The sequence below is a fragment of the Lineus longissimus genome, chromosome 8 (genome assembly GCF_910592395.1).
Source record: "Lineus longissimus chromosome 8, tnLinLong1.2, whole genome shotgun sequence".
Classification (NCBI taxonomy): domain Eukaryota; kingdom Metazoa; phylum Nemertea; class Pilidiophora; order Heteronemertea; family Lineidae; genus Lineus; species Lineus longissimus.
In genome coordinates, this window is record NC_088315.1 from 17,359,351 (window position 1) to 17,385,355 (window position 26,005).

Sequence of the window (26,005 nt, forward strand, 5' to 3'; positions counted from 1 at the left end):
CTGCTGTCATACCAGGTGTTTTAACGTGATAACCTGTGCCGAGTCGTAAAATGGAACGGTAAAGTTTTCACTTTTCTCAGAAATAATTGTAAATAATGATTCGAGGTACTATATTTCCGTTTACACAACATACCCAGGCACTGTACTGTGCACACGATGCACAGCACAGCTTATACGCCGGTCATGACCATCTGACACTGAGCCATGTTCTTTTCTAAATTTAGTATATGCCACCATGACACCTCATTGACTCACTCTTGATCTAGCCTCATCCATATAAGATGTTCGGGTACCAACATTGCCGAGGAGCTGCAATGCTTCCACCAAGTATTTGTAGATGGCATTACTAGTCACACGCGTCGGTATAAGTGTTGTCGTCAATGCCGCGTCACTCCCCGGGCGGTTATAAATATTTGAACGCTGGTGAAAAAAGCCCGGAAGTGTGAGAAACCACGTGTAAGCAACATATTATTTGACAGCAAACCGGTGGATTGTTGCTTGTCCTCTGAACTGGTAGATCGTTCGAAACAACGGGAGAAGGAACAGGTCTTTGCAACGCAGGCAGTACGAAGGGACGGAGTTTGATTATTTTCGGCCGTTTTGTTTGCGGACTTACTCGGTGATTGAGACGTACTTCAAAAGATCCACGCGGTAGATTTTTAGGCCCTTAAGTCACGAGCGGAAGTAGATTAGAATTACCATGGGCGTGTACGATAAGGTAGGCAACATTTTTAGACAAATTGATACTTTTTATTCTTTTACCTTGCAACGTCTATCCACATGTTTTAGCAAAATGAATCTTTGTGGAAATGGGAACTTCTCCGATAACTTTCCACACATTTGAACAGGAACTTGAAAATTTAAAAAATACACGATTTCAGAACTTCTTGATGGTGAAAGGCAGCCAGGCAACAATCTAATTTTCAGGTGAAACATCATTTTCCGAAATTTCTCTCAAATATATTTTTAGAAAACTGTCATCGAATTTCTGAAGTTATTATCAAAAAGGAATCGTTTTCGTCATTTCTTTATGACAGTTAGTTGTGAACTGAGTATTAATTTGCAGTGAGGCAATTAAAGGGCATAGTTAGCTGAAGTCGTCACTTTTTTAATCAGTCATACCTGCACTGTATTTTGAGTCAATCCTTGAAGTCAAGTAGGGGCTTTCGATTTTCTTTGATTGACCAGTAACACGAGAATGCCACTCATGAAACGTATTTCAAGCCTGAAGTGTAAAGACTCTAGGAAGAAAAGGTTGTGATTGGATTTTTTCCTGGAGTTCTCAAGCCCGAAACATAAAGCATAGAATAAATCGAAGAATGTTGTTCGCTTATTTGATGAGTTGAGGTCGACACTCATGCATGTGATTGTAGAAAATGTTCCACTTCCGCTCGATATTACACATAAACGGCAACGTCTAAGAGGAAATTTATGACACAGTACGCTGAATGTAAAACATATATTCGGTGAATGTCCACAAAAAGGTATTTCATAATTATCATTGACTGCCTAAAAGTTTCGTCATGCACAAGATTCCAAAACTTTTCCTAAAATGTTGTCGTTGAAACCTCATCGATATTGTGATAACCAACTCGCAAAGAGAGGTACACAAATATACGATTTTCTAAAATTTGTAATATTTTTATGTGTTATCAATATTTTTCCTGAACTGTATGAAGATGCTTTAATTAAGTCTGTTCAAAATACCAACTTGAATACAAAAAACATTGTCCGGGTGTGTGTGTGTGTCTCGAACAAAATGTCGCTATTTTGTCATGTCTCGGTTCGTTTTCATTTATACATTTAAAGTTCTATCATTCAAATCGCCTGCGTATTGTCCGAGTCTTGAAAGACTCTGGCATTTTCTAGATCTGCTGTCCCGATTTTATAGATCAAGGTGCAGACTTTGCTTCTATATTCTGTGTAGACGCTATTAAGCCGATTTTATAATGTCCTAACAACTTTCATCGTTGAATAACCAATAAAATAGAAGAACAACTCGTAACATATTAAACTGTCCCGTAGACGGCGTAGTCATCCGCTTGACAATTCTCGGGAACTGTTCGGTACACTGCAGTGTTAATCGTTGGAGAGTAATGGCCAAAAAGTTTCCCTCTGACCCACATGCTGTCCAGCTGTCTCCAGGCAGATCGGACGAATGCGAAACTGTCTTGTCAGCGGCAAGGAATCAAGCCTTGACGCATGCAGATCCCGACAATGATTTGATCTTCGCGAAACTCATTCGTATCGCATAAGCCACCCAGATTGTATAATGCATTCACTCAGAACGACAAAAACCATGGAACATAAAACGTACTTCGTACGAACAATACGATGCCCTCAGTTTCTGAACGGAACCCAATTGCAGGCCTTCATATCATATCCACATGTTCATCAGGTCGAGTCTAGCTGACTGATCTGCGCCGGACTTATAAAGGAGAAATGAGAAGGTTCATTTTCACTGTGTCAGTAAAATGTAATAAGATGGCCCATTCCTTTGTGCTAGGCCGAAATGTTGGTCATGCGAAATCCCCTTTAAGAAAATGAAGACACGACGTCCGCGTGAAATCTCATTCCTGCCAAAAAATGTATTGGCATTTTTCTTGCCGGGAATTCGACACTGACCATAGCCGACTGCGATTCAATCACGTAGTTCAAGTCGGAGTCGAGGTCTGAGAGTCGCTGGAGCTCGTTATTATAAGGCAGCATTACGATTCTCATCCTGACTCCTAATCTCTGTCTGAATTACAATCGTCCAGTGAAATCTTCAATCGAATTGAATAGACAGGGAGTTTTCGGAAAGCCCCCGAAACACCTTCGTGAACGCCTGTCCCATTGTTAAAATTTCTGATCACGATGCAGAACAATGTGATAGGCGTTCGCGTTGGCGTTCGAGGGATTTGCGAAAGCACCCTATCGATAAATGTTTAGTACCCGAACAATCCTTTGTTTAAATTTCCAACTGGACCCGTTAAGAACAACATAAATGATCAAGTCATATTTCAAAATGTAAGCCAGACGTATGACTTGAAATAAGACTTTCCGCCAAAGGCAGAGGTCCGATTTGAAATCTATATTTTAAATATGTACATGTACGTAAGTTTAGACCTTCACGTATTCTATCAATGCTAACACTTTTGGCAAATCGTTCTTCTTCCTTTTCTTTGCGTTCGACTGGTCAAACGTTTACACCATTGCTCCTCAAGCATGTGGTAGTGTCACGCATATTGCCTCTGTTCCCCAAAGATTTTCTCTGAGTGATGTTGACTCCGGCCAGGCCTCCCCTCGGTTGGTGATCAGGGGACATTCTTCCATGATGAGTTCAGGGGTCTGTTCAGAGAAACAATATTCACAGATGTCGATACAGCTTAATAAATGCTTGTGTTAGGTTACTGTAATTCACTATCAAAAGTGAAATCGAAGGGGAGGGGGTGGTTAAAGATGCGCAACCTCTCTACTGTTATTTAGTATACACCTGATCTAGGGATAGCATCAATGAACTTTCGTTATCAAGTAAACATTAGTACTCTTAGCTATCTTTCAATTCGAGTACGCTTTCTGGCTTAATCTACCATATTATGCAATCAAAAGTTATGTATACATGTCAATCCATTCGTTATGTTAGCAGATCCGTAGAGATTCATTACCTTTCCCAGCTAGAGGATTTCTGGGAGGGTATTCTCTGGAAAAACAAAGAACGGACTTCTACCCTTGAAATTGGTTTTCACTTCATTTTGAAGAAGTTCTGATTGCTTTGGCATTTCAAGTTCTAGCCAAAATAGCGGTACCTATGGTGAGCCTTTAAATCGTTAATTTAGTTACGCGTACGCCTACACAAATCCCACAGAGACGCTTCAAAACTGTTATCGAAAACGGAAAACGTAGGCTTGCAAACCCGTACTGTTAAAAAAGTCACTGATATCTGCATATCCAGGCTCGTGAATGGGATTCTCAATCCCGGCATATAGATATCTTTTTAGCCGGGGTGTTATCGAATTGTCAATCATTTCTGACTTGTAATTAGCCTCGATCTTCCAATCTGCTTTGCTGAATTTATGCATGGGCCCGTTTCCACTACAGCGGCTAAAGCGGGAAACTGCGCTGCTTCTTAAAGACGTTGCATTAATTTTAAAGGCCAACGTTCATGAAACATTTGACCTTTTTATTTGAATTTGAAACTTTCTAATCGTGTTAATACGTACTGGATATGAATTTCAACAATGCCCTTGTGTAGACAGGCATAAAAAGACTCCAAGTACAGAGTTTCAGCATATTTGTACGCACAATAACTGCACTACGGCATTGTGTATAACTGCATTTCTATTTTCCTGGACCACCAGTTATTGCAAAGGCGTACCCCTTAAATATTAACCGCCACGGTTAACAACTGCTTGGTGGAATCAGGCCTCTATTGCTCCAGCGCCATTCAGATGAAGTTAAGCCAATGGGATTAATTCTGTTGTAATCGGTGGTACAATTCAATGTTAAAGCTATTACTAGAACAGGATGGTGAATGAAATCGATGCGCACCAAGCACATCAGAAGTTTTTTGCATGGACTCCTAATCTGAGCATTTTTTTTTTTCATTCACATCTGCAAACATGGACTTATCGAACCGGGATTTGCAGTTTGATCGCGAGACCTAGGCGAGATTTGTTTTCTCAAACGCATTGTGCTATTGTTAACGCCAGTATTTCATAAATACTTGTTATAACATTGATCTTATTTACGTCACATTGAAGTCTTATTAAGTGTCTGCACCGACGGACCATTATAATTTGGGAAAAGTCTAAAATTCACCGGTTTAATACGACTAAAACGCCCAACTTTCATTTTAGGGGAAACGAAATAGGCGTTTAGCCGATTTTTACGCCCCTAATTCGAAAGTAAGCGTAGCACAGGCTTATAATCGGGCTACATCCACTGCACGATTAAGCAAAATGCACAATTTTAGACGAATAGTCTTTTCCATTGCTCGTCAAAATGAAATATGTTTTACAAAAACGGTGTGATCGGAGCTTAGAGATCGACATGATTAATCACCGTCATGAGAGCTATGATGAGTTCCATCTTACATGCTTTCTAAAAATATTGTGTTAAACGGCTTTATCGGTTTCAGTGGTCCCCTTCGGATGAATTATTTATCCGCAAGTGTCTTTTATGAAATCCTATCCTAATCGCGCGATGATTTGTGAATCATTTCGATGGGAGAATATCCTCTTCTTCATAACACACACACATGATATACTGTAGACAGCAAAGTTATAGCGGGTGTTTTATTTTCGCAGATTTGCGAAGAATCTAGATACGCAAAATATAAGCAGCAAAAAATATTCTGTTATTGGAAGAGCGAAAGAAGTTTCATAATCCACCACAATAAAAATCCCGATTGGTTTTCCGAAGTTTTCCCGAATTGCGCGAAACATTGGTGGTTTATACAGTATGGTGTACTGAAAAGACGATAAGAAGAACAAAAAATAATGTCAGCGAACAGTATATAGGCTAGACCAATTTATTCCTTTGGGCTAGTTTCTTGGCGAGGATAGTTTGTGTTTATACTGTGATACTACAAAATATGATCCGATCTAGTTTAACCCGGTGTAAAAGAAATGCAAGGCCCCGGAATTTAAGTCCGGTCTTTTTGTTAAAGTGAATAGAGTCGCCGAGTTCCTTTGTTGAAGATTATGTAGCTAATCCTAACCAAACCATTAACCACATTTGTTGACAATATACAGCTATTGTATGGGGTACTGTATTCCTAGGACGTCCATTCCTTTTACACTGGGGTTACCTTAAGCCGGACATGAGAGGAGGTCCAGACCCGAAGTATAAATTTAGAATGTCCTACATGTATAGGATAGATCATGTCCAGTAATAAAAGGTTTCTATATACTAAAATTCGTCTGTAAAAATAGGGCCGGACACGTTTTCCATGGGGGCATTTTCTACTGGTCCTATGATCAAAAATTTAAGATCACCTTTTTGCTGAGTGAGGACAGAAATTGCCGGTATAATTTATATCAGTGCCCCTGTGGCAGTATGCCTCTCCCAGGACATTTTCAGCATGGGACAACCTATGATGTTTTGTACAGTATACCGTCCCCTTGCTTAGAACAACCTTTCAAGAGCTATTACGCAACCTTTACTTCCGGTACGTTTAACAACCCCTGGTCACATCTAAAAAATAAAAGTTGCACGATTGGCTAATGACAATTTATACAAAGGGAATTGCATACTCAATGACAATAAACAAGGCAAGGGGACAAACAATCGATAGACTAGGCATTTACCTCCCAGCTCCCGTTTTCTCCCATGGCCAACTGTAATACGTGGCCTTCTCCAGAGCCAGGACATTCCAACACCCATCCAAGTCGACACCACGAACACCCAGGAAGTGCCAGAAGAAAGAACAATAACAAGGAATGTAGTCTTTAAAGAAATCCTAGAGCCACCTTAATGCATACATCACTTCCTAAGACATTTCAAATCAACAACACCTGCCACAGACAACGCTCTTCAACTCTACATGACCACACCCACATTCAAAACATACCGCTCCCCTCAACACCGTGCGGAGCACGGGTATTTGCTAGTTCTATCAATATCATTGACGTCACTTGACAGCATTAGCGTAACGATAAAAAAGACAAGTTCGATTTTTCGCCTGGGTGTCTTCAAACCATGTTACCCTCAGGCCAAACCTTCCACTGCTTGGCGTCTCACCGGTGCCGTTTCCCGCACCAGGCCACATGCGCGTACAAATAATGAATAACATGTTTCTATTATTCAAGAGTAGAAAGAAAATTGGAAAAACTACAACTGAAAAACTTTCAAAAAAATTAAACAGGTGGAAAAATAATTGAAAGAATAACCCGTCTGCTCCTTTAATGCCGTCGTTGTTCTCTCAATCAAGAATTCGATCGCGCGGTGAAATATAATCAAACAAATAGCATCCCTGCAATCTAATTAGATGGCAACGGGTGATTACCTTTTTCGAAAGATGCCGTTGCGATCTTTTTTTGCCAATTGTGTTAGTTTATTAAACGGAAATGTATATAGGCCTAGAAAGCAAAGCAAACGTTGCTTTTCCCTCTTAATGTAATTAGTCTCGCTCTCCTAAAAGATCTATTTGGAAGATATATCAAAAAGTTTTACAGACATAGAGGACGGCTAAATCAAAAAAATATCATTATACCTGCGCGTAAGGTTTCACCTGATCACAGTGGCGTAGCGATACATCAAATAAATCCTTCAAAGAGCGTAATGCACAGTCTTTTTCGATGACAATATTAGTTGCGCGTACACCACGAAATATTGGTGGACCAATTGCACGTACACCACCACATTGCCGCAACAAATTTGTTCGGCAATCCATTGCCGGTACAAATTGCCGTCCAAATTTGCCCGGCTTATTAAAAGCTCGGCTTTGTCGTGGTGTACGCGCTAATGGATCGGCAATTAGCTGGTTAGATGGTTCGGCAACAGGCGGCGCTTTCGAAATGGCGCTTTCTGCTTATTGTTTGCGCGCCATATGTTGCTAGATTTTATAACTAGCTTCAGCGCTGGTGTACGCGCTTGGTGGATTTTCGATGGTGCGGCATTGGTTCGCGAACCAAGATTGGTGGTCCATTTTCAGGTGGTGTACGTGCGGCTCATAAATCTTAACCTTCTTAATTCATGGAAGCAACATTTTGCGGTTTTTGTGCACCTTGGATGGCCACTTTTGTTACTTGCACCATGTCAGCACCTTTGCCACACGGTACCACGAGTGGAGATTGTGTAAAATCGCCCAGATTCAAACCGTGAAACAAGGCAGACTAGCGAACTTCGAATACGAGCTATACGATGCCCTCACCGCGCCTCAGTCGGTATCGAAGCTATTGATACATCGTCAAGTCATACGCGAGTTTCTGAATGAAACCCTATTGCAGGCCCGATCGTCCACATGTTCATCAGGCCGAGTCTAGCTATAACTAATCTGTGCCGAATTTTTTAACAAGAAATGAGAAGGTTCATTTTCACCGACCGAAAAAATATGAAATGTAGGCCGAAACATTGGTCGTGCGGAATTCCCTTTAAGTGACGACTAGCATCAATGCAATATTTCTGTTGAGCCTGATCATAATAGCTTAGCGAATAATCTATCCAGTACATCACTCGTTCATATAGCCGATCTTGATGGCCTAGTGGGTAAGACGCCCGCATCGTGTACCGAATGTCGAAGGCTCGAGGCTCCCTGGTAACCTCTTTCCGACGTGTCTGGTTGGTTAGCTAGTTAAATATATGGTACTAGCTGCTTTCTCACCAGGCGCCTGACATTAGAAATAGGAGTTTGGACGTAAAGAGTGTCTCATAAGTCAGAGGCTGGCTTGCCCTTTCATTAGGGGTGACACTATATTAAACAAACTTTTTTTATACGTGATAACATACACCCGTTTTTTCGAAACAAAGTTAGTTGTAAACTAATCAGTTAATTATAAATTTAATTTGCGTTAAGTCTATTGAAATTGGCTTAACTGGAGGCGATAACGACCGGTTAACATGTCAACGCCACATACTTTGTGACCTACCTTTTTGAAAAAGCAGATCCCGATATCAAAAAACCACGTGTTGGATTTTAAAACAGACAACACTGACTACTTTCAGTAATTCCTATACAGTGATGAGCGGTTGGAACATCGAGAAACAGGAACACTGAAAGATACATGCGTTTATAAGCGATCGAATCCTTGGGTGACAGGTGCTGATGTTGCTAACCGCGCCTTACAATCATAAACTACTCAGCTTTCCTACGACGTGTAATGTCTAAACATAACATCGATGTTATGTCTCGCTGAAGAGCGTCGAAACTTCTTACAACGCTTTTCGATCGTCTAGGGATGGTTACGGTGGCTGGGAAAGTACATCGCATGATATTGTTTTTGACATGAAAAAGGAAAACCTGAAATATCCCGATAGATGGACTTATCACATCTCAATCTCGATGACAATCAGTCAATCGATCGATAGTGCAGGAAAATAGTTTATGTGTCGTTGATACTATCCATCATGCTCGGGCTGTTTTAGACACCTCCAGCACTATGACACTTTGCGACAATTTTCTTGCTTGTAAAATGAATGAGGAAGTTTCCTCGTTGTTCCTCGATCACCAAAAGAAATGTTCCGAAGCGGAATTGTTGGATTATTCAGAAATAGTTAGAGATAAAGTCGGGCCTACCCAGGGCAGCTTTATTGAATAATGTAATGCCGCAGGCAATTATATTTGGTTCACCACGGTGATTAAATTCTTTTCGCAGTTGATGAGGACATGGTCTAAGATACGGATTGTTGCAGAGTACTTTGTCAGGGGTATACATGTAGTTGGGCCTACCCGGGACAGCTCTATATTGAAGAATGTAATGCTACAGGAAGGTACATTTGGTTCATCACGGTGATCAAATACTTTTCGCTGTTGATGAGGACATGGTCTAAGATACGGATTTTTCGGAATACTGCTCGTGGTACAAAACGAAACATCGCATCCAAGTTGCTGAAGATGCTTAAAATAACCTACGGCCCCAGTGTAAGATCTAAGTCAGCATATTTAGAATATTGGATGAAAAAACATGTCGTTTGCCGCCGCTTCCAGCAAATCTCTTGTCCGCGACATGAAGCAGGGATTGGCGCCACGTTGTAAAGGCTACTTTTAAGAACGTGCTTCAATTAAGATTGAAATTTCAGAAATGGAAAAGCTGTCTGGATTATATGCAAACAAACCAACTTTGTTTTCCGATGTGGTGTTTTCTTTCGAAGTTTATACACCCGGGGGCCTGTGATGCAATAAGACAACCAGCTAATACAACGTTTTAGGACAAAAAGACTTGCCAGTTTACCTTTTTTCAAAACATGTATGAACAGCTTCTGGTCTCGCTGGCCTCACGATGGGCAAAGGGTAAGGAAAGCTGAACGCTGCGGAATAGATAACTGGCCCACCACCGTCGTTGTCAATTTTGTATTGCTTTCTCTTGCCAGAGTTTCTATCACTGCAGGGTATCATTGGGCTCACCTCGGCCTATAAGTGAAGTTTCGCTGTCCCGTTCCGAGAACCAATTCACCTAGAATGACAACTTCCTGTGTATGACGTCATCAGTTTTAGGGCAGGTCTTCCCGTTCTCGAAAGCGGTTACGTGAATCAGGCCGTGGAACCCGGTGACGCCATCTGACAAATAATGGCAAATTTGTGGGACCTATCGGCGGTAAATTCCCTTTTTTCACATCTAACTGTCCAGAAACAGTATAGTCTTTACACAATTTGAGGCAGCGTAATCAACAGGCCATACTACGCCTTTAAACAGTCAGTCGAAACAACGAAAACCGTGAAAGATCGCCAGTCACTGTTGAATCTCGGTCGGGGAATGCGAAACGCATTTCTATACCATTCGATGATGAGGGGAAGGGAACGAGAACAATTCTCGGTTAATTGTTTCTTGGAACGGGATAGCGAAACCTCACTAATGTTTGAAAAAGGTTTTCTCTATAGTTCAGCATTTTCAAAGCGCTTTTCCAAGTCAACCCTGCTCAAAGCACTTCCGGTATCCCAGAATGCGCTATGTTAAGGATAAGTGCATGCACTTAACCTTCTAACTCTAACAAGTAAGCACAAAGTCCATATAGAGAGAAAAATCAGGTAAAATTAGGTATTCGAACCATAGATCTTTAGACTCCGGTCCATTGCTCTACCAATTGAGCTATTGAGGTTCCCCGACTTTCTGTACAAGTTGACACCATTTTTAGAGTCAATTGGGATTTTCACCGTCCATTTAACCCATCTTACATGTAGTTGACCATAGACCATTTCATATTGTAAAAATCCATATAGAATCGAATGCCATATACATCTTTATATCGTGATAAGTGCCAAAACACGAGTTTGATTGACCCAGAGTCTTTCAAAGTAAAGACTCGGATTGATCTCACCAAATGATGAATGCCAAAGATGAATGACACGTCTTAAAAAAGTTGGTGGGCGGGGAACTGTAGGAAATTGGCGATAATACCACAAGTGACAATAATACCATGTTTACCAAATCCCGGACACAAATATCGAAAAAGAAAATGTCTTGTCTTGTCTGGTCTTGTCCTGGTCTTTATCAAAACATGGTAGGTTCCTCCGAGGCAACATCAACCAGGTTATGTCGATCAAAACACTATTTGGAATGGAAAAACTTAAAGTACATTTTATTACTTGGAGTCCTTAGATTATAGAACAACGAGATGATTATTGTGTTGTAATCCATTTAGTCGCCGTCCATGTCAACAGTGGAACCTCTCTTAGTGGACACCTCGGTAAGCAGGACACCGGCTGATTATGGACACAAATCGGCCAATTTGACCTCTATAATCTTGACACCTCTTTATTAAGTACATCAACTCTTAGTCCCAAACATATAACTGTACTTTTGATATTGGTATTACCAGAAAATAAATAAAAGATAAGAATGTGGCAGCAGAACTATAGCACCGTAATTATCTAGCAGTTGGTTACAAATTCTGACAGTATCGGGGGGCCGTTACTTAAATAAAAAAGCTTCGATTCAATGATCATTGACTTATTGTCGCATTTATAAGAAAAGTTAACAATTTTGCAAACGTCGAAACTGTATAAGAAAATGACAACACCAAAATTGTTCGCGCCCACTAATCGAGGAAAGTCTAGCGTGTGTTTGAGGGGAGGGGCATTCTTTCCTCAGGTCATGGTACGGAAGTGTTTCCCTTGAGATGTTGTTGCTGCGAGGTCTATTATCAATAGAAAAACATGTCCCGGTTTAAGAAATAGGTCCAGTCGAGACAATATTTGTATTTACCCTTGTCGCTTTTGGCCTTACGATTCCCATGAAATCCGTTCCGTGGGAGTTGATGTTTAAGACTTACCCTGTTAACCCTTTGATTAGACAGTAGAACAATGGGAATCTAGACCGAGAGCGGGCTTTTTAAAAAGATGATCGACTGTGTATTTAGCTGGGCCTGAATTCTTTTAGGAAGTGACTATTTGGCAAGCCCGGCTTACTAAACAGCGACTTTTTCTTGTCCTGAATGGAGAGCCGAACTCATTAATATTAAAGTAAAGTCTCCAGCTCGCCAAACAGGGTAGATTTGTTACCTGTTTGGCAAGCCCGGCTGGTCAAACAGGGTGGCTTTTTAGTGCTGTTTGGCAAGCGGCTCTCCAAACAGGACAAAAAAAGATGCCTGTTCGGCGAGCGGCTTGCCAAATAAACCCGGCCATTCTTTTAACAGCGAGGAAGGGGGCAAAACATGATAGAACATTTCAAAACAGTTTACCTAGCTTTTGTTGAGAAAGCTATCAATGCACGTCCTCGGGTGGTATCCAACCATTGTGATACTCGTTGAAAAAATGGGTCGAATTTGCCGACCTCTGGACTATACAGCAACCCTTTCGGGCGACCTACTTTTATGACGGTATCGGAAAGAAAACCATTCAAAGACAGAAGTGATAACAGCGAGAAGGTTTTTCTGATTTATATCCGCAGATAATAAAAACGATAATTTCGACACGATGTGGAAATAAAGAGTGCTCTGCTTGAAGAACTGTTTCCGGGATTTTTATAAAGATCATGTCACAATGCGGGACAGCCACCCAAAGACACAATTCGCTTTTTAATGCGCTCCCTTAAACGCAAGTCGCGCTCCTCGAACTCTACTGTACGTCTTATACAATGTAGTTGGGGTCTGAGCTTTTTACTTGTTTTTTAGGCTGGGCTTTTAGACACCACAGGGCGAAGACAGTCTTAGCCATTTTCCTTTATCATTTTTCATGCATGTGACAGTTATTTGTTGTCAGTATATAAGCACATCATAACCTCTCTTAACCGACACCTCTGTTAGGACATCCGCTATACTAGTATATTAAGGACACTGATCATTCTGGTCCGGAACTGACTATTTTCATTGAATTTCACCTCTGCATTCAGAGCACCGCCGTATTAGGGACACCATTTGTCCGCACCAATGGCGTAATTGAGGTTTATATCGAAAGACAATTTATCAGTCCGAAGGGTGTCCGTTATGAAGAGGTTCTGTGGCATTATACCCTAGAAAATAGAACACAGGGTCCGTCCCTCTTGATTGAGGTTTGTCTCCAGAGGCAATTAGTCAACTTGAAGGTTGTACGTCATAGGGAGGTAATACCCTTAACAATAAAACACAGGTTTCTTACCTCAGGATTGGGTCAATCTCCAGAGGAAAGTTGTCGGTCGGAAGGGTGTCCGCTATAAGGAGGTTCTTCGGCATTACCCTAAACAATAGAATAAATATTCATTGCCGCCGTAGGAAATTCCATCAGATTGCCCAAAAGTGTATTGAACAATTAAGCCGTGACATTTTTAAACCCCTATTGTCATTTTAGATCCAGCTAATAGCAAGAATACCAGCAATGGTTTCTTTTTAACTAACCAGGAATTTCTGTAGTTTGTATCTCATCTTTATGAGGTTTAGCCATATTTGGGAAAACATCCGTCGCAATTGCGTGTTAAAAAAAGTAAAATGGGATACTGGTATTTCCGATGCAATAATTCTTTGTGCCACAACATGAACATCTTATGAGAATGAGAAGATTCTATCCTACCGTAACGAATCGCCTTATTTTTATATCAGCAGTTTGGATGTGGTTTGAACAAAATTCAATTGTTAAACTCAGAAACTATCAGCGCACATCTTGGCAGTCCCCAAGGCACACTCGCCCTCGCATTTAAATCGACGTCACATTACCCATCCATAACCATACGAACAATACAAGAAACATTTATATGCACTCGCCGGTTTAAGCCTAATCGACCCCCATGAAAGCTATTTCGTGAGATCGCCATGACAGTAGAATAACGGGAATTTAGGCCGTGGCGTGAGCAGGCTTTGTTTCGAGACAGTGGGTGATATGAATAGAGTAGTAAATGCTTTTATCTAAAACTCCATGTACATTTACATTTTGCCTTTCTGTACAAAATTGAAGTAAAAGCATTTGCTAGCCTTTATTCATATCACCCATTGTATTAGGCTAGGCCTAAATTATTTTAACTGCGATAAACGTCTGCACTGAAGGGACGGGTAGTAACTGATAGCCATTAGTAAGTCTTGTGCCGGGATTTAGGTCTGGTTTAGTTATTTGTTGACGAGAAGTCACCCTAGGCATCCATTTATTCTATTATCAATCATTTATCGCTGGTAATCTAATAATACTGGGGTTGTCGCGAGATTCGCGCTAAGTGTTATTATCATGTAAACATTGTAATATACAGCAGGCAGAAAGTAGCATATACATTGTATTTACGACGCTATTTCGTAATTTGCAGGTTTCGCAATTCGTATGAACAATGATATACGAAGTGCGAAGTCAGCGGTGTAATAAAGTCGTGTGTTAAAGGCCTCCGCCATTCGTTAAACATTTTTTTTTAAATATAAACGTACGATGAATATTTTATAGTTTAACCGACTTGAATAGATCTATTGGCTGTAAACGTGTTCCTCGATGATTGAGTCCGGGGAAAAGTTATGAGCGTGTATTTTAGATTGTGCCAATTTAACTGGAAAATGGCTCAGAAGTTTATTACAGGATTACCCGACACCTCTGGCGATGACATCATTGTAAGCGGACATCGATGTGATACAATGTCCAAGCCTCGCCTTTGGTAACGATTGCTTATAGTGATTGGCTAGCATCGTTTTCTAGTCACTTTTTGACCTCTACAGCAAATGAAGTCCTCTCATCGGATGATTGGATGTGATATAGGCGATACGAGTCTCGCGCTATCACGGCCACTCGTTTTGCCGTGAGACCCAAAGCTGGATTTCACGTCTGAAACTTAAGCATCTCTGTTATAATGCCAGCATTTAATGATTAGCTGATAGAATATTGATCTATTTACCTAACAATGAACTCAGATAAGGTATCTACGAGAGTTTGGGAACAGTTTATGTTTATCCATGTTTGGATGTTATCATAACATCGGCAAAAATGAACCCGGAAATTAATTTTACCTGTAATGCTTCTAGACTCTTTCACCAGTCTCCTCCATTCACTCGTTACAGAGACTGGTACTTGACGGCACATCACTCGTCATGAACCAGATTTGGGGGCGTCGGCTTCCAGTGTCCGGTCACCCGGGGTTTTTTTTCACGAAGATGGGTGGCCTCGAGCCAAGTGCACAATCAGGAATACCGGAGCGCTCGGTATGGACTGTGCACCAATGTATACACTGAAAATGTATGGCTCGTCTCGGGTAAATCAACGAGGCCTCCTCGACCCTCCGCTGCGCAGCGGATAGGGTCGAGGTTACCTGGACTATAATGCTTCACGAAATCTCCTAAAGATTTACGGAAAATTATCAAAAATTTATTCTCTTTGTTAAAATCGTTGATGCTTTGTGGTATAACTTTGTAATATAAAGCGTTTCAGTCAATTGATGAAAGAATGTTGAAGTAGTTTTGAATTAAGATTTCTCGCTATGTGCCATTTTGACGTCTTATCTCTTTTTACCAACTTTTAATTCACAGTAATCAATCAATTTTTGTCTCTGAATATCGATCGCCAATAAGTGTAAATTGAGCAATCGACTTATTCTGGTCATGTAATATAGCTATTTAAAACCAACACCTTTTTACCTCTTTTGCAATCGTCAAACTATGCAATAAGCTCAAAAATATCCAAGGTTAACCGACAATGAATATTTTTCAGAGCAGAATTCATGCCATCTGAATTTGAAAAAAAATTGTTTATTTGGCAAGTCACATTCCACGCGAGACGAAACGGATTCAATAACGCCTGCGTCAAAAAAGGTCTAAGTCAATGCCCTCTACCGCATATCTTTGTCCGCTTGGTCGGCCACGAAAACAATAAGCTGGAAGCCAAGCTGCTGAAACTGCGAATACGCCCGTGCCGACACGTTATTTTGGTCAGACAATTCATTTCTGCAAGAATAAGATAATTTCGGGGTATTTCAATTAGATAAGTCCACATGATTTCATATGATATCAAAGAGAATGTTCTTTAGGTTATGCGCTATGCACCCAAGGCGAACACCCACATAAGCAAGTCTTAGACGTTCAATTGTCACCTCTTTCGGTTGATAAACATCCCTTCTGGAAGTCTTATCCAACAACAAGCCAACCAGAAATCGACTTTAATTTGCCTCAAATAGAAACTGCATTACAATTCTATCGCAGTCGGCTTGTGTTTACAGAAAACGCCTCAACCTTTTTATTTGCCAACAATGCCGGGCGATGTGCGAGCTTAACAATAAGATCCGAACAGCGGTGGCGAAGAGCTAAGCGAACATTTTCAAATGGTACATGTACACGAAAAGGAATTCCATAGTTTCGCCGATGTAAGACCACTTCATCGATTACAAAATCGACACAAGTATCAATTATGACATTCAGGTCATAACATTTTGTTGGTTTTCAGTGTTCCTAAAATTCTGAAACTCTGATTTTGGCCAGACTACGGTAATGATTCCGATCGGGAAAATATCAACAGCACTCTTAAACAAACGTTGCGATCATTTCTATTGTTTTTTCAATGCGACAGGTTTCGCAATGACCAATCTGTTATGAACGTGTAGTTAGTTTTTGCCTCGCTAATATTTCGTCGAATTCGACAAATTGTCTGTGATTATTTTGTCTAATCAGTTTTTTTGGAGGCGTTGTTTGGTACAACACGCCGAAGATAATCTCTGGAATGTGCGTTGCCGCATAAAACGTTTTTAAAGCTTTAATTTCGAATAATTTTTTAGCCTAATGTCCGACATTAAAAGCCTAAACGTCAAAGCGAAATCGAAAGGTAAAGCCTGCGCGCAATTGGGGAGGGCTCGATACCGTTTCGTTACCGCTAAATGGGAAAGAGAGTTGGAAGACTGGTTATTTTTCCCTCGTGCAAAGGCGATTCGTCCACTCAAGATGAAAGAACTTACACACTAATGTTGTCTATCAATCCTCTGTATCATCTGCTGGGAGCCGATATGGGATCGAAGTTAGTGACTCTGACCGAAATGAACTCATTTTTGTTTGCTGCGTCTTGCCATGGGAAACAACGAATCCCAAAATAGAAAAAGTCTTGACAAAAATGAACTTGTTCGTGTTGTAAAGCGGTATAGCCACTTTATCCAAACTATTCCCCTATCTTGGTGTACTGATCTATGGTATGGTTGAGGAAATCATTGATAAAAGGTCATCTTTTAAAGGTGGACTATAGGCAGGAGCAGAGGGGCTAATTTGGCCATCGTCAGGTGACTAATATACACAGTAAGGGCTCTGAGTCTTGTCAGATTCAGCATTAAATGTATTTCCTCGTACAAGCATGAATCATTTTGACGTACTGTGAGATGTGAGATACCCCTATTGGCGACTTCGTGTAACTTTATCTTGCCTGCCTAGCTGCTGCCTATATTGTCCCTCTAATACCAAACTGAGCTGACTGACAGTCTAGATTTCCCAGCAGGCTCAAACAAGATGAGTTCATTTAGAAACCGCAAAACTCATAGCCTAAGGCCCCGCCAACATCCCTTTGTGAGTAGCTCCCAGAAGAATCGTTTTTGCGAAGTCAGCGACTAACAGCTAACAGATTAGTGGCAAAGATTGTCCGCCATTTTGAAAAAAAGTGCAATCGGTTTTGTTGTCCTCGTATTGGATCGTTCGTCCTGTCAGTGCAGTGACATTTTAAGAGTGCGAAGAAAATGACGTTCGGCTTCGTTCTTTGTGTTACCATTTCATGAACACGTCATGCACTTTAAAGTGAACTCGCCCCTTCATTTGGGTTTTGACTTCGTCGTCAGAAGACTGACATTTTAATCGAAAAGAGGAGAGGTCAATGTCATTTGGTTTGCAGTGTTGCATGAACCGTCTATGACTGATTAGGACATCTTGACCGCCGATAACACCATACATCCAATTTCTTCTCACTACTTCCGCCTGAAATAAAAAAATAACAACTGTAAATGGTCCATGTATGACGCAGGACGCAGGAATGCACCATCATAACAGTAGTTGCTCCCAGAGGCTCAAATTAAACTGGTACGAGCGTGGAGGGTGTTAAGAAAACCTGACGTCGTATTTTATATGGCATGTACAGGGGAGAAGACATTAAAGAACTAAAAAGCAGAAGAAAAAAAAGGCTAATACGTGTCAATGGAAAACCATTAACGGTGCCACAAAATAAGAGCCACAAACTTTCTTGCTTGTGCTATCTACAATGGTTTATGTCCGTTTCGCCTATATCCTGTTTCGCCGGTGTTTTTTTAATCATTTACACCAAAATTGTAATTGTCATCAAAATCTTTCCATTTATCACCGATCTGGACATTTGCAAATTCAGTAACCAGACAACGTGATTTAAAACATTTACATAGTAAATCGGTATGTCGGCGATGTTGAAATTTATCTTCAATGTGTTTAAAATTACAAGATCGAAAAAATTTCAAACTCAATTTTAACTTTCAAATTTGAATGAAGCGGCCTGGGCGTGTTATTTTAAGATTCTAAATCGGGTTAAAGCTGCAACTTCTCTAAGTGAATAACGCCCTGTTTGTTGAATTATGCTCTCAATCAATTTCGTGTTTCCCGGTCTTCAAATCCTGAAATCGTCACGGGCAAGGATTATCGAAGCAATCTCATGACCGACCGTCATCAGAAGTTTATTTATATTGGTTTTAGATTTCAAATGAGTTCAAACTGTGCGAAAATTCTGTCCCATCGTGCTGAGCGCGTATAGTGTATATTTGATGCTGATTGCAAGTCGTAAGTCCGGTGTAAAAGAAATGCAAGTCCCCCGGAATCTAAGTCTGGTCCTTTTGTTAAAGTGAATAGAGTCGCCGAGTTCCTTTGTTGAAGATTATGTAGCCAACCCTAACCAAACCATCAACCCCATACACAGCTATTATATGGGATCCTTTTACACCGGCTTACTTACGACTTGGAATACGACTTCATTTCATGCGTCTTATAAACACGTCCATTAAGTAATTCCAGACACCATACTTATTCGAGGGGCGCTCTTGAACATTTAAACGACGCTTTACAGATCTCATATTACTCACTCACTGACCTACTTTCTTCCGTACTAAGCCCATGGGCAATCGTTTCAGACCGGATACGGGTCAGCTAGACCCGTACTCACGTCTCTTCGGCTTTTATTCATCTCCATGGAAATTTTGAGACAGCAAGCGGATGCTCTCCCGTTTCCTAACAAAATTTATAGATATCGCCATCCTTTGCTCATATCGACTATTTTCGAAACTGTTACAAGCCGGATAGGTTAGCAAGTGTCCATATGAAGTTACAACCCAGGGAATAACTAACATGACTAAGCTGTCGTAGGCTGCGTCTATCTCCCACCATCATGGAGGCGTATTGCAAAAATCCCCTGGCGAGTATTGTCATTTTGAGTAAGAACATGAATTTAGGTTTAATAAATTGGGCATCATGATTGGTCATCGATCAAATTTTCAGATCGTAGGGAAAGTCCTCACACGAGTCTGCGTTCCTTTGCTCTTGCCGGTTTAGACTATCGACTGTCATGACCATACGTAACCTTGCTGTAATAATCGCAGCTTTATGTGAACGAATCTGGTAAACTTGTAATCGCTATCCTAGGAGTTCTATTAAAAATGAAAAGTATCCTGCTTCTCATATGTCGCCTGGTATACATGTATGTGAGAATATGCTTCACTGGTGATTGACGCATACTGTAGCTGGCCTCCAGGGTGACGCCATGGGAATGGCACCGGGTATTGAAAATATCCGTTAATTGGTCCTATATCTGGTCAGTGCATGCATGGCGATGCTTAGCCCATCACGGTTCCACATGGGTTAACATACCGGCCAGTGATGTGTCAATATTCGGTTCGGAGATTCTACAGTCGATAATTCACAAACACATTGGCAAATTCGATTCGATCCCGGAAGAGGATCATTTCGAACTTCAGTGCAAATCCGCCATTGATGATATCATTGGCGCCAAAAACTACTTCGTCCAAGCTCGATTCTAAACGATTTTCAAAATAGCCATTCTAACGTTAAAATCAGCTACAAACATTTATTACCAAATCGCTTAGTTATTTTTAAGTACGGTATGCATAAAAGGACGAATATCGAAATGTGCGAGCAAATTGAGGAGGGGAATATTTTTGGCCAATTCACTATTCCATGCACCTGCGCGACCTCATCATAATCATGTGATGGGGACGCGGACTGATTTTACCATATGGCGTTGACCGATAATATAAGAGTGACTACATCCTCAAATATCATTTCAAGCCGGTAGCCGCTCTAATATCAGAATCTCACAAACGAAATAATGCGGACTCAGCGGATAGGTTCAAATGTATAAATGTATAAATGTATTAGCTACAACGTACATGACATGCTTGCTTGCTTTCTTGCTTGCTTGACAAATTCAGACACCATCTGTGCACAACCATCCCTCCCTCCCAATCGATTTGATATTCCCACGTATTTCTTTGTCACTCATGTCACATTACAATACTTTTCATCACCATGTCAAAGAAAACTGACAAGAAAAGAATGCATTTATTGAAAGTTTAAATGAATTTGGCGGAAGACTTTGCGTACGTGGCCTGTGTGACAAATCCGCGGTATGCGCGGCCTTAAATATTAGATATTTCACCTCAGAATGATAACGCACTGTTGTTATAAGCGGACTTAGTCATTCGGTAACCTTTGCGTGTCCTAAATTTTGCTCTAAGCTCATCACGTTTTTGCCTCTTTACCTCTCAGTTAAAAAAATCAGGCCTAGCCGATTGCACGGTCCATTGTCTTTTAGCATATCCCGCTAGCACCTGAGCCTGAATTCCAATTTTTCTAAGGTCTCATCAAAGATTTATTAGGACAACTCTTGATAACATCGACCCTCGCGAAACAGCTTTCATAGGGGTCGATATAGGCCTTAACCAATAAGGGCAAAGAAACGTAATGTTCGGGACAACTGCTGGGCTGTACGCAGTGCGCTGAATTGTTGCAGAGGAACGGTATTTGTCAAGGCAGTTGATTGGCTAAACAGTCTCACGTGATGTGAAGTGGTTTTCCGTGGTTTGTGTACTGCTTCCCTGATTACTCAATATCAACAAAATAGAAGGGATCCAAATTGTTGCTACGATATGTAATGCAATATCTCAAATACATATACTCTTCAAAAAACGCTTGTGATAAGATGATTTAATCTCTAAATTATCGGCGCTATTTTGCCTTCTCGGAAATAGTTATGATGCTCGCACGTGTTGAAATTTTGAAATCTTGAAACAGCCAATCAGATTGCTCAGAATAAATCACGTGGTTGGACGAGTTGGATAAATTAGTGGAAATTAGGTCTCCTTCATATAGCAGAGGGTTGATACTTTCATCATACTTTGATCCTACCGTCTGTGGACAGAGTGCGTACTTTGTATGCATAGCGCCGTTTAAACCGTCCAGCGGCCAATTGCATGCAGCTAGGTTTACTAATACTATGTTAGTCTGTGATATTAGATTTCGGGCGCCTTGGCAAACAAGGATCCAGTATTCGAGATAGGTTTGCTGAGATCATAGCATTGTACAAAGTACCATTTATAAATTAATCTTCCAGGAAGGTGGCTTTGACGTTGTATCGTGACATTGGGGAGGTAGCGTCCCATTTTGACTCTGACTTCTTCCCCTTGGTTGAATGACCGTTATCTGACAGTTATCTGGCCATTCATTCGACTTAATTTGATTGACAAACGTATTCTTCATATCACTATTCAACACGCATCTCAATTATTCAAAAATATTATAGTTAAATTCTATGTGTGCAAAGTCTGATATAATGAAGTCGTTTTCAAGTCGAACGACACCACCATCATGACTTGGAATATTTCCGCCCTATGCAGAGATCCGATACGAAATTTTGAACTACACGTAGTTCAGCAATAGTGAGTTTTAGCAGATACCTGGAAACGTTTGACCTGATAAGGCTGTCGATTGATAAGACCGACGTGCACGTTGCCGTTTCGAGGGCTTTGCGAAAACTCCCCAATGTGATACGATCGTCAGATCAGTTGAATCGAAGCTGTCTTTTGACGACTGTAATTCACTCTTAAAGTTAAAGTTGAAGTGGGTGTGAAAAAGGATGCGTAACCTCTCTCATACATGAGCTCCACCTGGAGAGGAAAGCAACAACTGTAGTCCATTTGTAAGCCAAATATTTAAGTAAATTTTTTCAACGCATCGTTTTTCGGCTCTGAAACGTGAATAGCTAGGTGGATTTTTGATTATTTTTGATTTCAATGATGTTAGCTTCGCGACCAAAACTGGATGAAATCTTCAGGTTATTGTATTTTTCAATATATCTTGAAATGTGCCAACGTTTCATTTGAAAAGACATGTATCCATTTGAAAAAATCCGTCGGCCACTGCCCCCCCCCCCCCCCAAAAAAAATGTCCAAGGGTTCCAATGAAGAATTCATTACTTGATTTGCAATTCTCGAACCCAGAAATTGTGTTGGGTCCCACAATTGGATTGAAGAAAAGTTAAACTGTGAAGAAATCCCCCCCCCCCCCCCATTAGTTTTTGCACAGCGGGTCAAAAGGACAATGACATTAACTGACGAAAAAACCCTAATTGGGGTGTTACAGACTCGTGAAAGCAGTTAAGATTTCTTGAGATGTGGCAAGACGGCTAAAAATACTTTCGAGTTAAAAACTAACTCATAGTTTTTCTCCAACTTCCATATTGAGACAATAAGCAGATAAAGGGGGATTGACATGCGAGTGAAAGTTCTTGGCTAAACAAGAATCTTTCAAATTATTTGAAAGACTGTGGCTAAACCGACACGATTGCTCTTAAAACAGGTTACCGCAAGAATTCTTGACGCCAGTCAACAACTTGTTGAATACGTACGACCATAATATGGATTCCTGCGGTATTCCGCTGACAAAAGAAAAGCTTGAAAGCCGTAGGCCTGGTTATTTGCACAACCAGCGATCGGGAAGCCAGCAAATGCGTTTTGTTCCGATACAATGGGGGTATTCTTCTGAAAAGGTAAAGCCGAATTTATTGGGAGGTTGGCGTTTCAGGTAGCTTTCCGAGAGTGTAGGCCTAAAAGGAGGCAAAGTGTTTGTCAGCACGTAGGCGCACGTCTAAAGAAAGGCGAAGACAACAATATCAACCCATTTCACAAGCTACATTTGCAACAAACCACAATAGCACCCATAGAAACTATTGTAGACGGTTTACAATGATTGAAAGTATTATTTCCGCATTTTCTGATTTTCACCTTGGCCTCTATCCTTTCGGAAAGAATCTTTTTGCACAGATTAATTGATCGCATTGTTTCTTGGCCTCTTTATTGCAGACTCGTTCCCGTCATCGCACCTACATTATTGTTGTTCTGTAATCTTCTAACAAGGAGGAAATAAAGAAATATATTACATTGTGTACGGGAATAGCTCACTCTTTTGAACGGAGCGATCGACCTTCCGAGTACCACGAGAAATTGCACACGTTTAGAGCCAGCGTACGCTGACACATTTGCTCCAAACGTCTCTGAAATTTTGTTTTATTAGTTCATCGGACAATTTCTTCAGAACGTTTTTCCCGTTTGAAAAGGCACGGCACCAATTGTTTTCGGAGAGAGTTGTAAACTCTCTGCAAAAACGACCTGTTCATGATAATAATGGTATTAACTGAGCGAAGTTTGCCAAAAGTGCGCTATATTTTCCCTGAACAAAATTTTGAAATCTCTGCCGGTATGCCACTTAATAGCTTTACATTTCGTCTTTGTAGTGCAGTGAGGCATTGAACCATTTTACGAACGGTTTTATGTAAATTGGATATCGTTTGTTGAATGGCGTTCCCAACATGAGTTTGAAAATTTGCAAAATGAGGATTCGATCCAATTATAAGACAGTGACAAGGGTATATGTTGCCACAGAGCATTGAGTGACTTGGCATCCAACAAGTTTGGGATATTTTAGAACTAAAGGTGAGATGGCATTTTCCCTTTTAGTTACATAAAGAGGATAGACGCATCCACCGTCGCGTTTTTATCAGATTTCTCCCATATCGTTCAGTTCTTTCACCAATGCAGTAGCACGGCTTTTCAGTTTTTCTAGAAATATGTTTAGGTTTTCTATTGCTGCTTCCATAATAACTCAGAGTAAACAGTTTCTGAGATAATGAATAAAAAAAAGTTATTCAAACTGCGCATTTGTTAAACAAGTTTATTGAATTATCTTCGCCGGAGTAATGTCAATTTCAACATTGCCTTCTTTTTCTGCAAACAAAAACTTAACCAGGTCTCTTTTTCTAGGAAATAGACATCCCTTTCATGCTGTAGCAGCAATGTGTGATATATAAGCTCCTCCGTCACCTATCTTTGTGGTATCGATTCTTTGTATTCTACTTGGGTTCTTTTGGTTAAATACAGTGGAACCTCTCTAAGACGACGCCTCGCTATCAATGACAACCTCTCTATTAAGGACACTAGTTTTGGTCCTAAAATGGGTGTTTCCATCAGAGTCTTTCTAAATTTGAAAGACTCTGTTTCCATTCAATTTGACCTCTTTAATCAGGATACCTCTCTATCAAGGACAGCACTCGTCCAGTTCCGAGGGTGTCCTTAATAGATAGGTCTACTGTATACTCTAGTTTCACCGATCTAAGATCAATTGACTAATTGATGCTAAAACGAAGGCAGGAAAATGATTTCTGGTCCAGTGGACAACTTCGTATCGCCTACCCATTGTCTATCAATTACGCTGTTTTGCCATTCCCAGTTTACGCCTATCGACCCCGAGAAAGCAGTTTCGATGGGGTAGATCTTTTTCAAAATTTCACTAATAACCATTTGATAAGACAGTTAGAACAGTGGCAATTTGTTCTTTGAAAAAGACAATATACATGTAACGTGTATTGGGCTTGGACTGATTAATTCTAAAGCCCGTAGCACACTAGCCGCCAACTTCGGCGTTCACAGGCGTTTTTTGCCGCAAGAGTCCTGAACGCCTGAAAAATCCCTAGTCTGCTACGAACGGCGTCGGCGAACGCGACTTGCCGCCACCTGCCGCAACTAAACGCCAAATATCTAACATGTTTGATTTTTAACGCGTGTCGCCGCGTTTGAACGCAAAAAGAAGCCAGGTGCGCTACGGATTGCCGCCTGAATTGGCGTCGGCGGCGAGGCTATGGTCAATCAGTATGCGTCTTGATGTCACATGATTTCAAAATGGCAGCCTAAAGTGGCGGAAAAGACGCTACTGGACGCCGATTCTGGGCAGGTGTGCTCTGACCGAGATCCACTGGCCGCCAACTTCGGCGTCGAGAGGCGTCAGCTGAACGCTTCTTGTCGCCAAAGTTGGCGGCTAGTGTGCTGCGGGCTTGACTGCGAGGTAAAATAGGTATGATAACGTATTGATCCAAATTTATCATGTGACCATTTGCGTATAATACCGAGCTCGAATTGAATTTTCGAAGCCAGTGTTCCGGTAAAATAAGAGTACTTTACAACCCCCAACATTCACTTACGTTGGCGTGTATATTTCCTTGAGACTAATCTAATTTAGCAAGTAGTCAAACGCAAGCAATTGGGATTGCTTTTAAAGATACAGTGGAACCTCCCTTAGCGGACAGCTCTCTCTTAAGGATAACCTTTCTATTTAGAACACTAGTTTTCGTCCAAAATTAGTAGTTTCCATTCAATTTGACCTCCCTAATCAGGTCATCTCTCTATTGAGGACAGCACTTGTCAGTCTCGAGGGTGTCCTTAATAAAGAGGTTTTCCTCGTTTTACCCAAGAGACATTTTTTAGTAGTCAACCCAAATCGTATTTTCAGTGCCATGTTCTGTGGGGTTTTAAACGGATTTGAAATCGATCGCAAGGTTCAGCTTGTTTCAATTAGCTTCTTAAATTCTTATCGTACGGTGTATTTTGTTTGCCGTGGCCCCGCAGTGTGCAAAGAGACGTCATTAGCCAGAGATATGTTTTAAAGG

The 26,005-nt window shown here is 40.9% G+C and overlaps 1 protein-coding gene across 1 annotated transcript in view; it reads left to right on the forward strand.

Moving 5' to 3' along the window:
• The first annotated feature begins 413 nt into the window (after positions 1–413).
• LOC135491993 (uncharacterized) overlaps positions 414–26,005 on the forward strand; it is a 147,896-nt gene continuing 122,304 nt past the window's right edge. The window contains exon 1 of the mRNA XM_064778023.1: positions 414–718. Coding sequence (XP_064634093.1) covers positions 701–718 — 18 coding nt within the window. The 5' untranslated portion in view covers positions 414–700. The remainder of the gene's footprint in view (positions 719–26,005) is intronic.